This window comes from Diadema antillarum, unplaced genomic scaffold (genome assembly GCF_040938485.1).
Source record: "Diadema antillarum isolate AM-2024a unplaced genomic scaffold, OU_Dant_1.0 seq00000622_RagTag, whole genome shotgun sequence".
Taxonomy (NCBI): domain Eukaryota; kingdom Metazoa; phylum Echinodermata; class Echinoidea; order Diadematoida; family Diadematidae; genus Diadema; species Diadema antillarum.
Window position 1 is genome coordinate 270,939 of NW_027271545.1, and position 18,864 is coordinate 289,802.

At 41.2% G+C, this 18,864-nt stretch overlaps 1 protein-coding gene across 1 annotated transcript in view; it reads left to right on the top strand.

Moving 5' to 3' along the window:
* Nucleotides 1-2,522: 2,522 nt before the first annotated feature.
* LOC139736119 (WD40 repeat-containing protein SMU1) overlaps nucleotides 2,523-18,864 on the top strand; it is a 56,705-nt gene continuing 40,363 nt past the window's right edge. The window contains exons 1-2 of the mRNA XM_071646851.1: nucleotides 2,523-2,768; nucleotides 7,582-7,792. Coding sequence (XP_071502952.1) covers nucleotides 2,743-2,768; nucleotides 7,582-7,792 — 237 coding nt within the window. The 5' untranslated portion in view covers nucleotides 2,523-2,742. The remainder of the gene's footprint in view (nucleotides 2,769-7,581; nucleotides 7,793-18,864) is intronic.

Below are 18,864 nucleotides of genomic sequence, written 5' to 3' on the forward strand. Positions count from 1 at the left end.
CCCCCCCCCCCCAAGGGCTGCGCCGGTCCGGTTAGCTATGTTTTTATTTGGAGGATGGGAAAGTCACTAGTGTGTGTAAAGTCTACGGCAGTCTACTGACAAAAAAGGTCTGAAACCTAAGATTATACGAACTCTAGGCCTACCTATAAGACAAATTGTGTTCGCATGTCTTCATAACTACAATGACCATCAATCTCGGCATCGCCTCGCTTTGGCACGGTGTGTTAGGGCTTGGACTGATAATCAGAAGGTCCGTGGTTCGACTCCCACTCGGGGTCTTGCTAAACATCTTGTTTTCATTTTTGCTAATAATTTCTAAAGTATATTAAGTTTGTAACCGTTTATTCCGTCAGGCTTAAGGCTAGAGAGAGTAATAAAGTCAGACTTGATAGTTATTCTCTATCCAAGTCACCAAGACAAATAAATGCCTTTCCCATCCTGGAAAAAAAAGTATCGCGTCCGGTTAATATGGGCTTGTAATCGTAGTGATGGTGACTATCGCCAGTCATCCCCCCCCCCTCCACAGTACGGATTTACGCCGTTGGTCCACACGTACCAAATTAGCGGGATAGCGATCGCGATCGGTATCCCGCTAATTTTGCGAGCGTCCACACGTTCCGAATTATCCCGCTAATTGCCGATAGAGATAACAGCGAAGCCTGCAAACTGCAGGTCACACAGCGCCCTTTTCTATCACTGCCTGCACGCACTTCCCTTTGTCCTTCGCAGAGCAGGGGCGGATCCAGGGAGGACCGCAACCGGCGCACGCCCCCCCCCCCTTTATTTTTTTGTTGAAACAAAAGAAATAAAAATAAAAAATGGGGGAGGGGTGCGTGCGCCCCCCTTTAATTTTGTAAACGCGCCCCCTCTTTACGGAATTCCTGGATCCGCCCATGCAGAGGCCTCGCTGTTGTGATGTGCGCATTGCATGACGGGATATAAAAACTCGAGATTCTAATCCCGATCGTTCACACACCATCGCGGGGCCAATTATCCCGCTAATTGGTGAACTAGCTAGCGCAAGATTTCATGGGATTATCATTGCGATGCTTATCCCGCTAATTATTTGGTTTTTTTTTTCTGTCCACACGTGCAAAAAACTCGAGATACCGATCGCGATGCAAATCTCAAGATTTGTATCCCGCTAATCGGTGTACGTGTGAACCCCCATAGGCCCGAATTCACGAAGGTGGTTTAAACTTACACCATGGTCTAACATAAGCGTTAAATAGGCGTTCCACAATACATGCGCGCATCAATGCACGTTTTTTGACTGGATGCCTGTTAGCGTACGCAATCTGTCAATCATATCTACGCAGAAGAAATATACATAAACCATGGTTTAAAGACTGTTTAAATTTAGACCACCTTTGTGAATTCGGGCCATAGGGTCCTACACTTATTAATACACGTTTACAGTCCTTCCGCGGAAGTTTGTTCAACTCTCCACTCAGAGGGAATTAACCGATCAGGTACGCGTATTCGCGGCAAATTGAAATCTCGTCAAAAATTAAGTGTACAACGCAATGATTTATTCGACAACCTGACCCGTTCAAAGAATCAGTCCACATGAAATCATTGTTTTCATAGAATGATATTTCCTCTTTCATTTCATACCTCTTCCATTTTGGTCCACGTTCATTTCACTGGTCCAGTGTACTCCAAAGAAAAATGAAAAATATGCAAATTTTATGTTTTATAATTTCCTTGTTCAGTTTATTTTATATGTCATAACCTTTCAAGTGGTCGAATTTCATCAAAGTTCAACTCTTCAGCTTTTATCGATGCGTATAAATCATGTAGATTGCTAATATCGTTTAGATTTACAGGGACTCTAAAAATGTGGTCTGCCATCTTATTACGTATTTATATCCGCGAGGTCCCTGCAGACGCGTACGATAAATGCGAAGGCTTTTCAGAGAGTTGCGGTCTGACTGATCAGAGAGGTGAAAATCACAGAGTGAAAAGCTAAAAGAGCTAAAAGAAAATCACAGAGTGAAAAGCTAAAAGAGTGAAAATCACAGAGTGAAAAGACTTCTGTGAGTGAAAGCCGCTTATATCAGTGGTGTTCCCAACTATTGCAACCACAGAAAGTACTACAGAACTCTTAAAGTTCTGTGATTGCAACCACAGAACTTTAAGAGTTCTGTGATTGCAACACATGGCGTTTCATAGTCACACCCACACACACGCGAGGTGAAGACGCACTTATAATTTTTGCCAAAATTAGCATTTTGACTAACAGATTTAAAGTAATTGAAGCAAAAAAACCTTTTATCGATATTTTATCAATTATTTTCTAAAATTAATTAAAGATAATTTTAGCAAATAATTATGATTATTACCGAATACGGTGAAAATTAATGTACATTACGACTAGTAAGTACAACCAACCCACAACCACGCGTGCAAGAGACTACCACCAGAGTATTCTGCAATGTAATATATGTACCAACGCATGACAAAGCTTATGGGCCAAGCTTCTCTAGCTCTGCGGCGTCATCAGTACACGTCCACGTACACATACACCACACATTAGGATCGATGGCGGGTTTGGCTGCTGCTTGCTAGCTAGTAGTACTAGTACTAGTATAACGTCACAACATACATTGCTCTCTAGTGTACCTCTCGTGTGCTGAATTACGCCTGACTTGGCCTTGCAGGTCTCCCTGCTACCTTAAGTTCTACGACTGTTCTACTGTCCATTAGAGTCACTCAAGAGAAGGAAGCTTTGCACCAAGCATGTCTCTTGAAATCGAGTCTGCAGAGTGAGTTTTCATTGCACTTTCATAGTCTTACATTCAAAATTGTATGGTAGGGGCTGACCCCCGGGGCGCTCGCGCTCCGGACCTTTGGCTTTTACCTAGGTCTACTAGTATTTGTAATTTACTTACGCGACGGTAGGGCTAACCCCGGCCCGCCGGGGCGCTCCTTCACATACTTCGCATTGGGGCTGGTCGCAGTTACGGTAGGGCCTACTTTGTGATTATTCACATTTTATAGTTAACGTTTAATCATCACCATCATCTTCATCACCATCATCTGTTACCGTAGTTACTGGGTACGAGGAGAGGTAGGTGTAGATCCACTCCTAGACATCTCGGCTCTTCAAACTTATGCCTCTAAACTGTTGAAATTTTAGGTGTCAATTTTCATTCTCATCTGTCCTACCCTACAGTGTATATAGCCTAGTCGATAGCTAGGACCTCTGGGGGTGTTTCATAAAGCTGTTCGTAAAGTTACGGGTAATCATGTAGAAATGCACACCATGCACACCATCCATTTCCTTCCTTAATTTGTCAATGAAAACTTCTTGTGGCTATCAGAAATGTCAAGCTGGACCATATCTGACGCCACGGTTTCATGGAATTTTATAGTCAATTAGAGAAGAAAAGTAGCTAATTTTGACTCAAAAGTACGGCTCTGAGTGTCAGCGTAGCATGATGGATGATCGATAATGTGGAAGAGCGATATGATGATGATAATCGATTGTTGTAGTCTGTGATACAGCCGCTTGTTTGGTGTTTAACCACAATAATTACGTCAGCTCGACAGTAAAATATGGAAGAAAGAAAATGATCTTGATGCGTCTGTTTTTTTATCGTTTTAGTTAATTTTCTCCTGCGTGTGACTGTATATCTGTCAACAATTTTTTGCTGACTAAATGATGGACAGTTAATATGTGTACAAAACAGTAAAAGGTGAAAAAATGGGAATTATCCATCATGAATATTGCATAATAAAATGGATTTTTACTACAAAACAAAAGCAAATGTTGGGGTTGCAGTTTTGTGTATACATAATTAAAAAAATGAAATGGAAAAAAATACTATCAGAAAAACAATTACTTTCTACTATAGTTGAACTTATCAATTAAAAACATATTACCATTTCAATGTCAACATTCTGTTTCTTTACAGCATAATGCAAAACACCGACGCTTTACTGAGCTATCGCCCGTCTTGAACCAGTCATTTGATATTCAATTCCTTTTTGTTTTTAATAGTGGCTTGCTGATAAGTTGTACGAGGTATATATTCCCAAAGAATGACGTAATTATAATAAAAAAAAAATCCTGAGTCAGTCCATGCCAAAACAGTATGATTGGTGACTCTGCAGTCTATTCAAAACTTGATATTTTCTCTGTAGGAAAGGAGATGCAGTTCACAATAATAATTGCAAGGATCCATACCAGATTTGCCAAGTGGTGACATAAATGTTTACCTTTACCTTTACCGAAGATACTGGAAGATTGCTGTGTAGCAGCAGTCGAGCTTCCAGGTCTATCCTCATCTACACTGTATCGTCAGTTCAAAAGGAGGCAAGGCAGACAGGCTGGTAATTACTGCTCATCCCACATCAGAATTGACTATTGGGAATAGGGGGACAGGAATCGTTGGTCTTCCCAGTGCCGATCAAGCCTAGACTTAAAAGCATCGATAGATGGAGCTTCCACTACTTCTTCCGGCAGGGAATTCCAGTCCTCTATTACTCGATGTGTGAATGTATCCCTCCTTACATTTGTTCTGCATCTCAGCTTAGAGAGTTTGTACCTGTGGCCCCGTGTAGTTGTGTCTGCCAGTACAAAGAAGTCATCAGGGTTTATCCTGTCATACTCATGTATGATCTTGTACACCTGTATCATATCTCCTCTTCATCTTCTGTACACAAGGGATGGTAGGTTGAGGAGTTTAAGCCTTTCTGTATAAGGCAGGTGTTTGAGAGAGGGGATCATCCTGGTTGCTCTCTTCTGCACTCTCTCCACTGTCTTGATGTCTGAAGTGTAGCGGGGAGACCAGACTGCATTACCGTACTCAAGGAGGGGACGTACTAATCCTTTGTACAGTTTGGGGATGGTGGAGATATCGTGACATTGATATGTACGCCTGATACTTATGAGGACTTTGTTGGCCTTGTTTACTGCATATGCTACATGCTGGTGGAATTTCAAGTTGGCATCTATGATTACTCCCAGGTCCTTTTCCTCCTCTACTGAATTCAAGGCTGTACCTCCCAGTGTGTAGGGTTCCTCTGGGTTTCTACTTCCAAGATGAAGCACACTGCATTTCTTGGCATTGAATTGCAATTGCCAAATGGAGGACCATTCCAAAAGGGAGTCCAGGTCAGCTTGTAATTCTTGTCGTTGTTCTGGGAGGGAGGCACTGGAGAATACCTTTGTGTCATCTGCGTAGATTCGTGCAGTATTGTGCAGCACCTCAGGAAGGTCATTGATGTACAATACAATTAATGTTGGTCCCAATACACTTCCTTGAGGGACTCCGCTCATCACATTACACCATTCTGATCTAGCTGTATTAACCGTTACTCTTTGCTTTCTGCCACTGAGGAAGTCTGCTATCCAGGCCTTGAAGTTCCCTGAGATGTTGTATGCTTCAAGTTTGGCCAAAAGCCGTTGGTGTGGAACGCTGTCAAAGGCCTTTTGGAAATCTAGGTAAATGACATCAACCATGTCTCCTTGATCTAGCAGGGCAGTCCACTTTTCAAGGGTGTTAAGCAGTTGAGTGACACATGACCTACCAGGCACAAATCCATGCTGAGAGTCACAGATGAGATTATTTGACATCATATGTTCCACTATCTTGTCTCTGATGAGTGATTCCATGATTTTACAAGGGACGGATGTTAAACTTATTGGGCGGTAGTTACTTGCTTCAGTTTTACTTCCCTTTTTGTGTACTGGAACAACATGACTCATTTTCCAGGCGGATGGGAGCTTCCCACTATGAAACGACTTAGAGAAGATGATTGCGAGGGGTGTACTTACAGAGGCGGCTGTCTCATGTAAGACACAAGGGTGAATGTCATCTGGCCCTGCACTCTTGTACTTTGATAGTAATTCTAGTTTGGAAAGTACATCTTCAGGAGTGATATCTAGTGATATCAAACATTCCTCAGTTTTCCTCCTTTCCAGCTGTGGGATTTCTGATGTGTCTTCTTTGGTAAATGTGGTTTCAAAGAAAGCATTAAGGGTGTCTGCTTTCTCTTCATCAGATGAAGTCATAGTTCCATCAGGCATTCTGAGGTCTAGTATTCCACACCTTGTCTTGAGTCTGTCAGATGCGTATCTCCAAAATGCTTTAGGGTTTGTCTTGACATCCGTTGCTAGATCCTTCTCGAACTTCTTCCGCAGCTCCCTCAGTAAATGCTGTAGTGACTTAGCAAGTCGTCTTGCTCTAGACAGATCAACTGGATGCTTGGTGTCTCTTGCCTGCTGCCAGGCACGACGCTTCTGAGCTTGCAGTCTAAGGGCCTCTCTGTTTACCCATGCATGTTTTTTCCGACATCGGCGAGAAGTAGAACATGGAACAAATTTCTCTACTTTCTGCAGTGCTCAAGGTTGTGTGAAAGAAATGCCAGGCTTCTTCAGTATCCATGTCCTTGAGTGTGTCTTCCCAGTTCATTTCATCAAGCTCACTACTGATGTCGTCGTACTGTCCTAAGCGGTATTGTGGCCTTGGAGGTATTTTTTGCTATGTGTGTGGCTGATACTGTTAGTGTAAAATAGAGTCCAAGATGGTCACTGAGTCCAAGTGCTGGTAAGGGACCCAGATCCTCAATCATTTCTTCATCATTAGTGAACACCAGATCTAGGGTGCTGTCCTTATCCCCTATTCGTTGCCTTGTGGGGAATTTGACATGTTGACGGAGGTAGCAGTCAGCCACATTTTCGATGAACTCCTGATCTATTTCACTTCTGCCTGTGCACAGCTCCCAGTTGATGTTTGGGTAATTGAAATCCCCTACAATTAACAAATGGGAGTGATTTAAATCAGTCGCTGCTGTCATCAAATTACGCAGGTGGAGATGATTGTCTACAGATGGGCTTCTGTATATGCAACCAGCAAGGAGCTGCTCAGAGTTAGCCAGTCGCATTAAGATCCATGTTGATTCTTTGAAATCGCTTTGGAATTCCCAGTCAGTTACAAGTTGGCTAATTTGATGCGACACATAGACTGCAACTCCCCGCATACCCTCTCCTACATTAGAGTACAGGTCATATCCTTCCAATTTGAAGTCGTCTTGTCGTAATGGGTTTCTCACATTCTTGGGACATATTTCTGTCAGAAATACCAAGTCTATATTGTGAACCTCTAGAAGCAGGAGCAGTTCATTCCTTTTGTTAAGAAGAGAGTCACAGTTTGTGTAGAACACTTTCAACTTCCCCTTTTTATGAAGTAGCAATGTGTGTTGTTGCAGAGTATAATCACTTCCATTTTTACTGCTGCATGGGTTTCCATCCTCACTTTCTTCTTCAGTGAGATCACTTTCCTCTTCAGTGTGATCATCTCTACTCTTAGAAAAGCTGAGATGTCATAGTTTCTGTATGACAGCACAATATTTGGTAAATAACATGTTTCTCTCCTCAAGGAGAGTAGGATATCTTGACTTACACCTGTAGCTGTATAATTGACAAGGATATGTTATCCCTATTCAGCATAAATATATATTGTACAATGTCGGTATACTAAACACCCTGAGTTTGTTTAATGTTTTCCTAATGCACATTTATGATGTGTATAATTTGAAATTCTAAACTTCTTTCCACCTATTATTTTTCAGTGTGGTCCGTCTAATCCAGCAGTATCTGAAAGAAGCCAGTCTCCCTCGGACATTGTCCATCCTTCAGGAGGAATCAGGTGTTTCTCTCAACACAGTGGACAGCATTGACCAGTTTATCACCGACATCAATAGTGGACACTGGGACACTGTACTCCAGCAGATACAGTCACTCAAGCTTCCAGACAAAACACTCATTGACCTTTATGAACAGGTGATTACAGTATCCTGTCAGCTGACAAATATAGTTCTATTAACATTTGCTTGTTAGTCTGGAACCTTCCCATCAGACAGATTGGGATAGGTGTAGAAGGGAAGGTGTGATTTGAATTTAATACCATAAAATCTCCTGTGTAAAGCACTCAAGCAGTCAAGATATGCCAAGAGTAGGGAGTGTACCTTGTATATGAGCATTTGCAGGATCAGTGCCCTTTTCAAAGGAGTAGGGTGCTGGCTAAACAACTCTGCTTTGCTTCTGTTAGAATTTTACTGAATTCACTCCTAGAGTTGTAACAATGTGTGAACTCTTACAATTTCTTTTCCACGAAGAGGGTGTGCTGATATCAGTTTAATTGTCATAAAATCCCTGCAAAGGGTGGATTTGACATGGTACTAAAAATTATAGGATAAGGGCATTGAGTAGGCAGCAATACGTGACATAGATCTAACCACTGTATTTAAAGGCAGTGAACACATGCACACACACATGCTCACACACATACACACAGACACAGTCTGTGAGAGTCTCTTTGAATACTTACTTTCATGAACAAAGAAAGCATCCTACAGCAGTTTGTGCATCAAACATAAATCACAAGAAGACATACAAGATTGGAAAATAATTGATTAACTTTTCCATCTCAGAAAATCAAGATTCTGTTGATATCAGTGAAGCCTTGGTCACAACCTGCCGTACTTGCAAATGCTTGATATCAACTTGCAAAAACGTATGCGAAATTTGGGGATCCGTACAAAGTAAGTACTGCCTCAGTGGGGCCTCAGTATGGATTTTGGAGGACGCAGACACAACGTAGCGGTAAACTGGCACCTTGTCTACAACCACACTGTCCACTGTTCACCTAGTCTAATGCCATCTCGTCTAAACTCGCTTCTTCTACTACCAACTCGTCTACCAACCATTTTGTCTGAATGCCAATTAGTCTAATTGCCATTTCGTCTACTAACCATTTAATCTAATCTCTAATTTGTCTAAGTCACATTTCGTCTAATACCCATTATGTCTATTGACCATTTCGTCTATTAAAGTGAAAACATAGTTTTGGTAAGGGGTTGAGAACCCGTCTGGCACCATTTCATATTTGCTTGCAATATATCGAAAGAGTCTACAAAGAAACTTACCTGGCTGACGCAATTTGCCGGGATGATGAGTCGTTTTGGAGTATTTTGAGAAAAATAATAAAAGTCGGAAAACCAACTTTTATTCCAGAAGGATCCAGACTAACTCGGTCTCAGGGAAAACTCGACCCTATTTCAGACAATTTACACTCAGTTTGTGATCGCCATATTCTACTGTATAATACCAAACGAGGCCTAACTGAACAGACAGGAAAGTGCGTGCTAATCCTGTACAAAACAAATGGACAGCGCGCGGTCCTCAAGCCTATAAGCACATCACCTCAGTTGCTGAGACGCGCTGTCTTTGAAGTTTTTTTTGTTGTTTATCAAGCGTCTTTGATTGTTTTTAGAGGTGCTTGATAGGCGCACACTAATTTTGCATGCGCGCCAAAGAGGTTTTTTGATGCGCGCGTTTTAACAACTCGAACCATTAGGGTCCAACTGCGAGTAGCCAGAACGCGAAGTGCTTTTTTATACAGGCCGCTCCCATAGTACAACACTGTGCAATCCAGAGCGACAACCAATACAACTCAGCCCGCCATCAAAGCGAGGCCGAGTTATCCCCGAGTCTGAGTTTAGCCCGACCCTGTTTGGGTAAGTTCTGAGACTGAACCTTTTTTGGTTAATATTTCGCGTTATCGTCGTTACCCATCGAATATCTTGTTATTACAGTGTTATTCCGCACATTTCCTAGGCATACGTTCACATTTGGGAGCAAAATTTGACAACTTTTGCAGGCGTACTAGAACTATGTTTTGGCTTTAATCATTAGGTCTATAAATGAAATAGTCTACAGCTCATTTTGTCTAATAGCCAGAGGGAGTAGACGAGTTGGGAGTAGACCAGAGATGGACGAGTTGGGAGTAGACCAGTTGGGAGTAGACCAGTTGGGAGTAGACCAGTTGGGAGTAGACCAGTTGGGTGTAGACCAGTTGGGAGTAGACCAGTTGGGTGGAGACCAGTTGGGTGTAGACCAGATGGGTATAGACCATGTTGGGTATAGACGAACTAAGGGTTGGACGATATGATAACTAGACAAAGTGAATGTAGACGAGGTGGGAGTAGACAAAGTGGTAGTAGGCGAAATAGATATTAGACGACATGGCAAGTAGACATTGTGAGTATAGACAACTTGGCTATTAGATCAATTGCTCAGTAGACGAAATGCTCCTTAGACGAGTTGGGTATTAGACAGTACGGGTAGTGGGCAAAGTGACTGTTAGACAATATGTGTACTAGACAAAACAAGTTGTAGACCAAATGGGTATTAGACGAATCAGTAATAGACGATTTGCCAGTAGACCAATTGGAAAATAGACAGAGTGGCTGTAGATGAGGTCACTATAAACCGACGTAGCACTTTTAGTGCATGCAGAACTTTCGCTGTGTTAGAGTTGCGGTCGGGCTGCTGATTCACCCCCAGTTCCGATGATGCGTGTACACTGTACAGTAGACTCGCAAGCACTTACAACGTACGTGAGCAGCATGTGTAAGTACGTCGTCGGTACGACAATGTGGCAGTCACATGCAAATAGTGCGTTGTAAGCACGTTGTAAGCATGAACAACTAGCTTACCATGTGCGCAGCATATGATGGACACGACCGCTTGTGGCACGTATTACACCTTGCGCAACCGTGCGAGTGACGTACTTCCTTCTCTTGCGACTCCTTCCCCACGTTTCCAGAAAAAACGTGAATGCTGTGGTCTCCACCAAAAATGTACAGACCATAAACATGCACGGTGGGTTGTGACTGAGGCTTGAATTATCATCTTGGCATTCACAAATGAAAAAGATATGAGACTCGTCACTTGAAGACGAGTTAGGTGATACGCTGGGGTCATCAAATATCAGTCACCTGTGATCGACAAAGAAGAGGATGTAATATAAAGCAATCGATTTGAAGTCATATTGAGATATATACGTATATGAAGTCGAGTTCTTTGTACTTACATAATTCAAATCAAATTGTTTCTGTAATGCAAAAAAAAAAATATATTCCGTGAGTGTGTCTGCGTGTGTGAGTAGGTCAATTTTACAAGCTACATTGTATCTAAGTATTTACCAAGAGGTCTTCGACAGGAACAAATTCAAACATGACAAAAAAAGTGTTCTTAGAGTGGCCTTTTCAAATATGAACTTTGACCCTCATTTTCACAAATAAGATGGCTATGTCTAATCTTGTTATCATTATGTAATATGATCAGTTTGGAGAGCTCTTACAGCTACAAGATTGCAAAATTTTGCAGCAGTCAAAGCAATGCTGCCTCCAATACAAAAGAAAGGGAAACTGTATTTGTGTGCGTTTACATGAAAATGTAATTTATACCTGGACGAAAGTGGCGCTACCTCAGATGAAAAAAAAAAAAAGGGAAAAGAAAAAGTATTTTTCATCTGCATCCTGTGGTGAACTAGTACTAAGTACTGTTACATTAATTCAAAAGCAATGATACCCTTACATTTAGGCATGTCCTCAGTTTTGCCTCTGAAACCAATAGGGGTGTCTTCATCAGCCCGAAGTTCAAACTAGCGCGATATTTTGTGGTCTTGGAAAATAGCGCGATACTGCGAATATGCATCTTCATCAGCTCGGACAGCCCGCTTGGGAAATTAGCCTGAAATTTGACGCATGTACACTTTGCATCATTACTCTGCTTCGCTCGCAGTTCGAAAGTGGATTTCCTTGTGCAAAATCTCCTATATCACCGTATGTATGATACTACAACCAGGAAGGTGAGCAGTACAACATATTCTCTCCAAAGGGATATCAATAACGCTACTCTTTCTTCTGTCCAGTGAGACATCTTATGAAATTAACGATTTGCAGAGTTTAAACGCTTCGTAAATACACACAATCTGCAAGAATCTTCAGCTTAGGTAGAGTGGACCAGAAGAAGAAGTACAGTCAACCTCGCTTACCTCGACGTCGGATTAGTTGAATATCACTTACCTCGGGGACAAAATGAAAGTCCCGATTGTTCCTATGGAGTTTACGTGCATTAAAACTTGCGTAGCTCGAAAAAACTAACTCGAAGTTCGGTTAACTCGAAATGAAATCTAATGTCCTGATCTTAATTAACTTATTGTTTTTCCTAGCATGTTGCCCGAATCGAAATTGCAAACATCACCAGAGACTCCAACCCCAAGCACCTTCTGATCTGGAGCTTCTCCCGCCCGAAACCCCTAGCAAACGGGAAACTCCAAGTTAATGTGTGCAAAGCGCGAAGTTCCTAGGGTTCTAGATGTTCTCTGGTGCTATCTAAGGCTTATTTTTTCAACATACGATAGCAATAAGTAAGAAATCCTTTCCATCGGGAGACACAGAGCCAGGTCGGGAGAAATCAAATCTCTAGCGGGAGAACAGGAGATTATGCAAAAATGGGCTTTCGGCGGGAGATCTCCCGTCGAAAACGGGAGAGTTGGAGTCTCTGCATCACTCAGCATTTCCGATTAAGTGCGCATGGACAGCGAAGACATGTCACAAATCTTTTCACACTCGATTGTAACGTTCTGAGACCAGAACGATCGTGCCCCCAAAGAAATACCCGGTACACAGCTGACAAGAAAAATCCCCAACACCTACCTACACACGTACACGGTATGCATATAGCACCCGTGTCAATGGAGTGCTTACGATAACGCTACGCTCTGCCCTATCATCTTCTTTTCTTTAACCACTGTGTTCTGATTTGTGATCGTGATAGTCGTGCCTTGTGCGAAGATTTCTTAACCGTTGTGGCGCACCTGCTTAGGTGTTGACAGTTATATCTTTGGCATTAATCACGGTCCACTGTCCAAACATCAATCTCCTGCTAGTTTTTTTTTTTACTTTTTTCCTTTCACAAAGTTTATTTCATTAATTCTCCCCCGAGAACGCAAGCGCTGAAAACTTTTTTTTTTTCAGCAATGCGATTATGAAAATACATGCAGTGTGATATATGATCTGGAAGTATAGGCCTAGCATAAGGCCAAGTAAAAAAAGAAACCAGTTTCTCGTCCTCGCGCGCATCGATTTTGGCCGCCGCATCGATTTTTTTACTATTTACTATTTTCAAAATGGCGCTGAAAATACCAAGAAATTCATAAATCTCGTCCCATCCCGCTCCCCGCCCGCATCGATTTTCAGTTGCCGCATCGACTTTTTTGATATTTACTATTTTTTCGGCCGCCGGGAAAAAATCGACAATTCACCAACCTATCGTGATGTCTCATTTCTAATTACGCCTTGCGTCCTCTACTTAGCTGTAGTAGCTGTAGCTTCTGTGGTCCGTATGTAATAACGCATGCATTTCACACTGCGAGCTCGGCAAGAAGGAATGACCCACAAAGCAGTCGAACTGTAGTTGGATGGGCGCGGGCGCGGGCGGGCCTGGGCGCGGCGGGCTAGCTGTGATGGACAGCGCACTCGGTACGTCGTGAACGCGATAGCGGCAACATTTTTGCGATCAATCGCTGATATTCCTCGCATATTTCGCGCATTGTTCGTATTTTTCCCCGTTTCTCATATTTCAAGCGGATGAAATGTACTGTACAAATGCTTGTGAGGATTGTATCGAGTTTGTAGGCCCTATACATTTTCATGTCATTGTGACTATGTGCATGTGTGTGCAGTGTCGGAAGGTACGGTGCCGGTGCAGTGGCCGTGCCGCCGCACCGTATTGGCAAAGTGTGCGTGTCTGTCGGATCGGGTAGCTGTCCAGGGTCGGTCACCATAGTACCATCCCCTGGGCCCTGTTTCATAATTCTGTTCGTAAAGTTATGAACAACTTACGAGCGACTGGTGATCAGTTCTGATGTGCTATACTTATCAGAATTTCCTTAATTCAGCACAAGAACTGATCACAAGTCGCTCGTAAGTCATTCGTAACTTTACGAACAGCTTTATGAAACGCCCCGTTTCATAAAAAGTTGATATGATAACAACTCTGGCTGGAATGTCAATTGTCATGGTAACGACATGAATGCAGCTTCCTGATTGGCTGTTGCTATAGGAAGTAGTCATTCCAGCAAGAGTTGACATCCTAACATCTTTTATGAAACGGGGCCAGCACTGTCAGCTGTCAGCACGCACGCATTCTGCATTCGAATGTGTAGTAGCCCGTACACTTTGCTCTGTAACGTTGCATCTGACGGCGATGTACTAGTAATGTTCTATTTTGAAGAGAAAATGAATGCACTTTTCCAGCAAATGTAGAATTATCAAATGGGTGTATCTACAAAATGAATAATTTTCCACGGATTCTGGTTTATCTCGTATTTCTGCGGGATACTTTTCTTTACGATGTAAATTCACGGACACGGCCGTGAGTCGTATCATCTGTAGTGTGGTATACATGTACAGTCATTCATCATCCAAATGATGATTGATTATCAAATGTCTTTTTAGAACATGAAGAAACATCTTTACATGTTTAATGCTATAATGCCATATCAGTATTATTTTGACATCCATCTGCAGTTTCCGTTTCCAGTTGAATGTGCTACAATTGTACTGTGAAGAAATGCATACTATATACATAGGCCCTACCAGCTGTGTGGACACAAAAAGTCACAAACACCAATGATGAATAAAGCAGTGTTTTGAATATCCTGGAATTTATTTCAGTCGTACATTCTTTGTTGAAAAACATGTTTTATACCTGTTTCATTTAATAGCACAATACATCAGAATTGCAAGTACACTGGTATCAGAAATGCCATTACAACACTAAATACCAGTATTAAGATGGTCATTTTCCCTTGACATCTGAAGTGGAAAGAAAAAGCAAATGTATTTCTGCATGCATGAAGTTTCATTTCAAGTATGGTACATAATCTATTTGTTTGAAAATGCACAGAGTGCAGGCAAGACATACACTTGGGACCTGGGGGGCATTTCATGAAGGAACTTGTCGGATAAAATGTCCGACAAGTCAATTATATCCGACAAGTTCAGAGAAATCAGCCAATCAGACTAAAGAATTTCTCAAAACTTGTCGGATATAATTGACTTGTCAGATATTTTATCCGACAAGTTCCTTCATGAAATGCCCCCCTGGTCTCTCATAACACAGCTACCAGAGTGATATATTTCATTTCATAAATTGGATATAGAAAATAGTATATAAAGCCCTCATTCGTTACCTTTCTCAGAATTACCGGACGAGAACACATATTACACCATGTACTTTCATTTTGACAATCCTCGAAAAAATAGTAAGATATCAAATAGTAAGGACCTCCCTCATCGCCTTGCTCAAAAAACCCGGACGAGAAACTACTATCTTTTTTTACTTGGCCTAATAAAGAATAGTATAGATGTGATTGAACAAGTTTATTCTGATAAATTTAGATGTTATGGAATTATATGCTGTACAATTCTCAGATTTTCGTAGCCCGAATCTGATCTTGCAATATTACACACTACTGTTTTTTTGGCAACCAAGTAGCCCGTCCTTGCACTTATTCAGGGCTCGACACTAACGGTGGCCTGGTGGCCCGGGGCCACCAATGCACGTTGGGCCACAAAAAAAAAAAAAGTCGGATGTTTGGCTTTACTTTTGGAGATGAACAGCGTAACAATCGGCTCCGCAAGATGCTAAAATAAATGTCAGATGTTTGCTTTTAATTTTGGAAATGAATAACAGTGACATTCGACTCAGTATGATACTAAAATAAATGTCGGATGTTTGCTTATAATGTACTTTTGGAAATGAGTAACGGTAAGATTCAGCTCCGTAGGGTGCTTAAAGTGAAAACTAAGTTTCGGTAAGTGCTTGAGAACCCGTCTAGCACCATTTCATTTTTGCTTGCAATATATTGAAAGAGTCCACTAAGAAACTTACCTGGCTGACGCGGTTTGCCGGAATGATGAGTCGGTTTGGAGTATTTTGAGAAAAATAATAATAGTAGGAAAACCAACGTTTATTCCAGAAGGCTCCAGACTAACTCGGTCTCGGGAAAAATTCGACCCTACTTCAGACAATTCACACGCAGTAAGTGATTGCCACATTCTACTGGCCACTGCATAATACCAAATGAGGCCTAACTGAATGGATGGGACAGGAAAGTGCGTGCTAACGTAATCCTGTACAAAACAAAACAAAAATGACAGCGCGCGGTCCTCAGTTGCTGAGACGCGCAGTCTTTGGAGTTTTTGTTGTTGTTTATCAAGCTTGATAGGCGCACACTGATTTTGCATGCGCGCAAAAGAGGTTTTTTGATGCGTGCGTTGTAGCAACTCGGACCATTACTGCGAGTAGCCAGAACACGAAGCGCTAGTTTATACAGGCCGCTCATAGGACAACACTGTACAATCAGAGGGACAACCATTACAACTCATCCCGCCGTCAAAGCGAAGCCGAGTTATCCCCAAGTCCGAGTTTAGCCTGACCCCGTTCGGGTAAGTTCTGAGACTGAACCTTTTTGCTTAATATTTCGCATTTTCGTCGTTACCCATCGAATATCTTGTAATAACATCGTTATCCTGCACATTTCCTAAGCATACGTTCACATTTGGGAGCGAAATTTGACAACTTTTGCAGGCGTACCAGAACTTTGTTTGGGCTTTAAATTAATGTCAGGTATTTGATTTTGCGTTCGGAAATGAATAAGGATAACATTCGGCTCCGGAAGATGCTGAAATAAATGTCGAATGTTTGCTTTGACATTCGGAAATGAACAGTAATAATATTCAACTCCGTATATGATTATATACGACGAAAATAAATAGCAATAACATTCGGCTCCGGAAGATGCGAAAATAAATGTCGCATGATCCCTAAGACGTTTGAAAATGAATAACAATAATATTCAACTCCGTATGATGATTAAATAAATGTTGGATGTTTGCTTTTACGTTCGAAAGTAAATAGCAATAACATTCGCCTCCAGAAGATGCTAGAATAAGTGTAATGTCGAATGATCCCTTAGACATTCAGAAATGAATAATAGTAAAATTCAACTCCGTATGATGATAAAATAAATGTCTGATGTTTACTTTTATATTCGAAAGTAAATAGCAATAACGTTCAGCTCCGGAAGATGCTAAAATAAATGTCGAATGTTTGCTTTGATGTTCGGAAATGAATAATAATGATGTTCAACTCCGTACGATGATAAAATAAATGCCAGATGTTTGCCTTTACGTTCGAAAGTAATAGCAATAACATTCAGCTCCGGAAGATGCTAAAATAAATGTCGAATAATCCCTTTGATGTTCGGAGATGAATAACAATAATATTCAACTCCGTACAATGATTGAATAAATGTCGGATGTTTGCTGTTACTTTCGAAAGTAAAAAAGCAATAACATTCGGCTCCGGAAGATGCTAAAATAAATGTCACATGATTGCTTTTATGTTTGGAAGTACAGAGCAGTAACATTCTGCTCCATATGATGCTAAAAAGAATGTCGGATATTTGCCATACATTTCGAAATGAATAACAGTAATATTCAGCTGGGTTTCATGGTAATATAAATGTCTGATGTCTGCCTTGATGTTCAAAAATGAAAAACAGTAACATTCGGCTCCGAACGATGCTAAAATAATTGTCAGATGATTCATTTCACTTTTGGAAGTGGACAGCAGTAACATTCGGCTCCGTATGATAGTAAAATAAATGTCGGATGTTTGGTTTTAAATTTGGATATGAATAACGGTAATATTCTGCTATGTACGATGCTAAAATAATAACAGATTGTTGCTTTTACATTGTACATTTGGAAATTATTAATGGTATCAATGGGCTGACTGTGAGTGCTGCTGGTAGACACACGGAAGAGCGGTGTAGCGGTGCGACATTGCCGTCGCTCCCTGTAGCTCTAGATGTTCTTGGTGCGCTGCATGTTCACCCATAGTTGTGCAAAATATTAATAATTTGCAAAGCTAAGAATGTGATTCTTGTGATTCTTGTTAAACTGTGTGCTTGGTAAATTTAGTTTGTGTTTTGACGGGTTTCTCCACATGACGTGTACGAGTATTGCGCAAATGCATACTCAGTATTGTAGACACACCACGGTCATCCACACGCAATGTACATTTAGCACGCATGTTCTGCTACCCCATCTTGCACGCGCTTACGTACCAGTATTTTCTTTTTATGCCTCCGCCACGAAGTGGTGTCGGAGGCATTATGTTTTCGGGTTGTCCGTCCTTCCGTCCGTCGGTAATGAATTTTTGTGGACAGCATAACTAAAAAACCTTTTGAGTTATCCTAATGAAACTTGGCATGTATGTGTATTAGGGGGTGAATTTGTGCCTGTCAACTTTTGGGTGCACAAGCTCGAGATCAAAGGTGAAAAGGTCAAGTTCAAATATGTAAAATTTCATTATTTCCACCATATCTATGCAATGCTTGAAGATATTTTCTTTAAACTTAGTGTATACATGTATTACCCAATTAAGATTCTCTGGTGAAAGTTTGGGGTCATGAGGTCAAAGGTCAAAGGTCAAGTAAAAGTATTAAAACTTCACTTTTTTCTCTGTACCTTGGAAATTGTTTAACCCTAATCAGGCTGGGCTTTTTTGTCTATGCCATATCGGGGGGCGGATTCCGCCCCCCCTTCAGATCTCGCCTATGGAACGCGCGATCGCGTTGAAAATCGGCACACGCGACGCACGCGACGTATTCTATCAAAATGTATGGTTGCTTTCTCCGAAAAATTTCTCTTATATTTTATATTAATTAATTATTGTAATTTATGCATAAAATCAGTTTTGGGCTCTAAATCACTTATTAATGCTCCAATTATAAAGCTAATTTCTTTTTAAAAATGTTTCTTGTATCATTCTTCTGAGACATAGGACAAAAAAAAAATCTATCAAAATTAATTTCTTATGTATTTTATTGTTTTTTGAATTTCTTATGTATTTCTTTGTTTTTTGACGTTTTGTTTTTGTTTGTTTTTTGGCCAAAATTTGTCACAGACATTTTTCGAAGCATTATTATG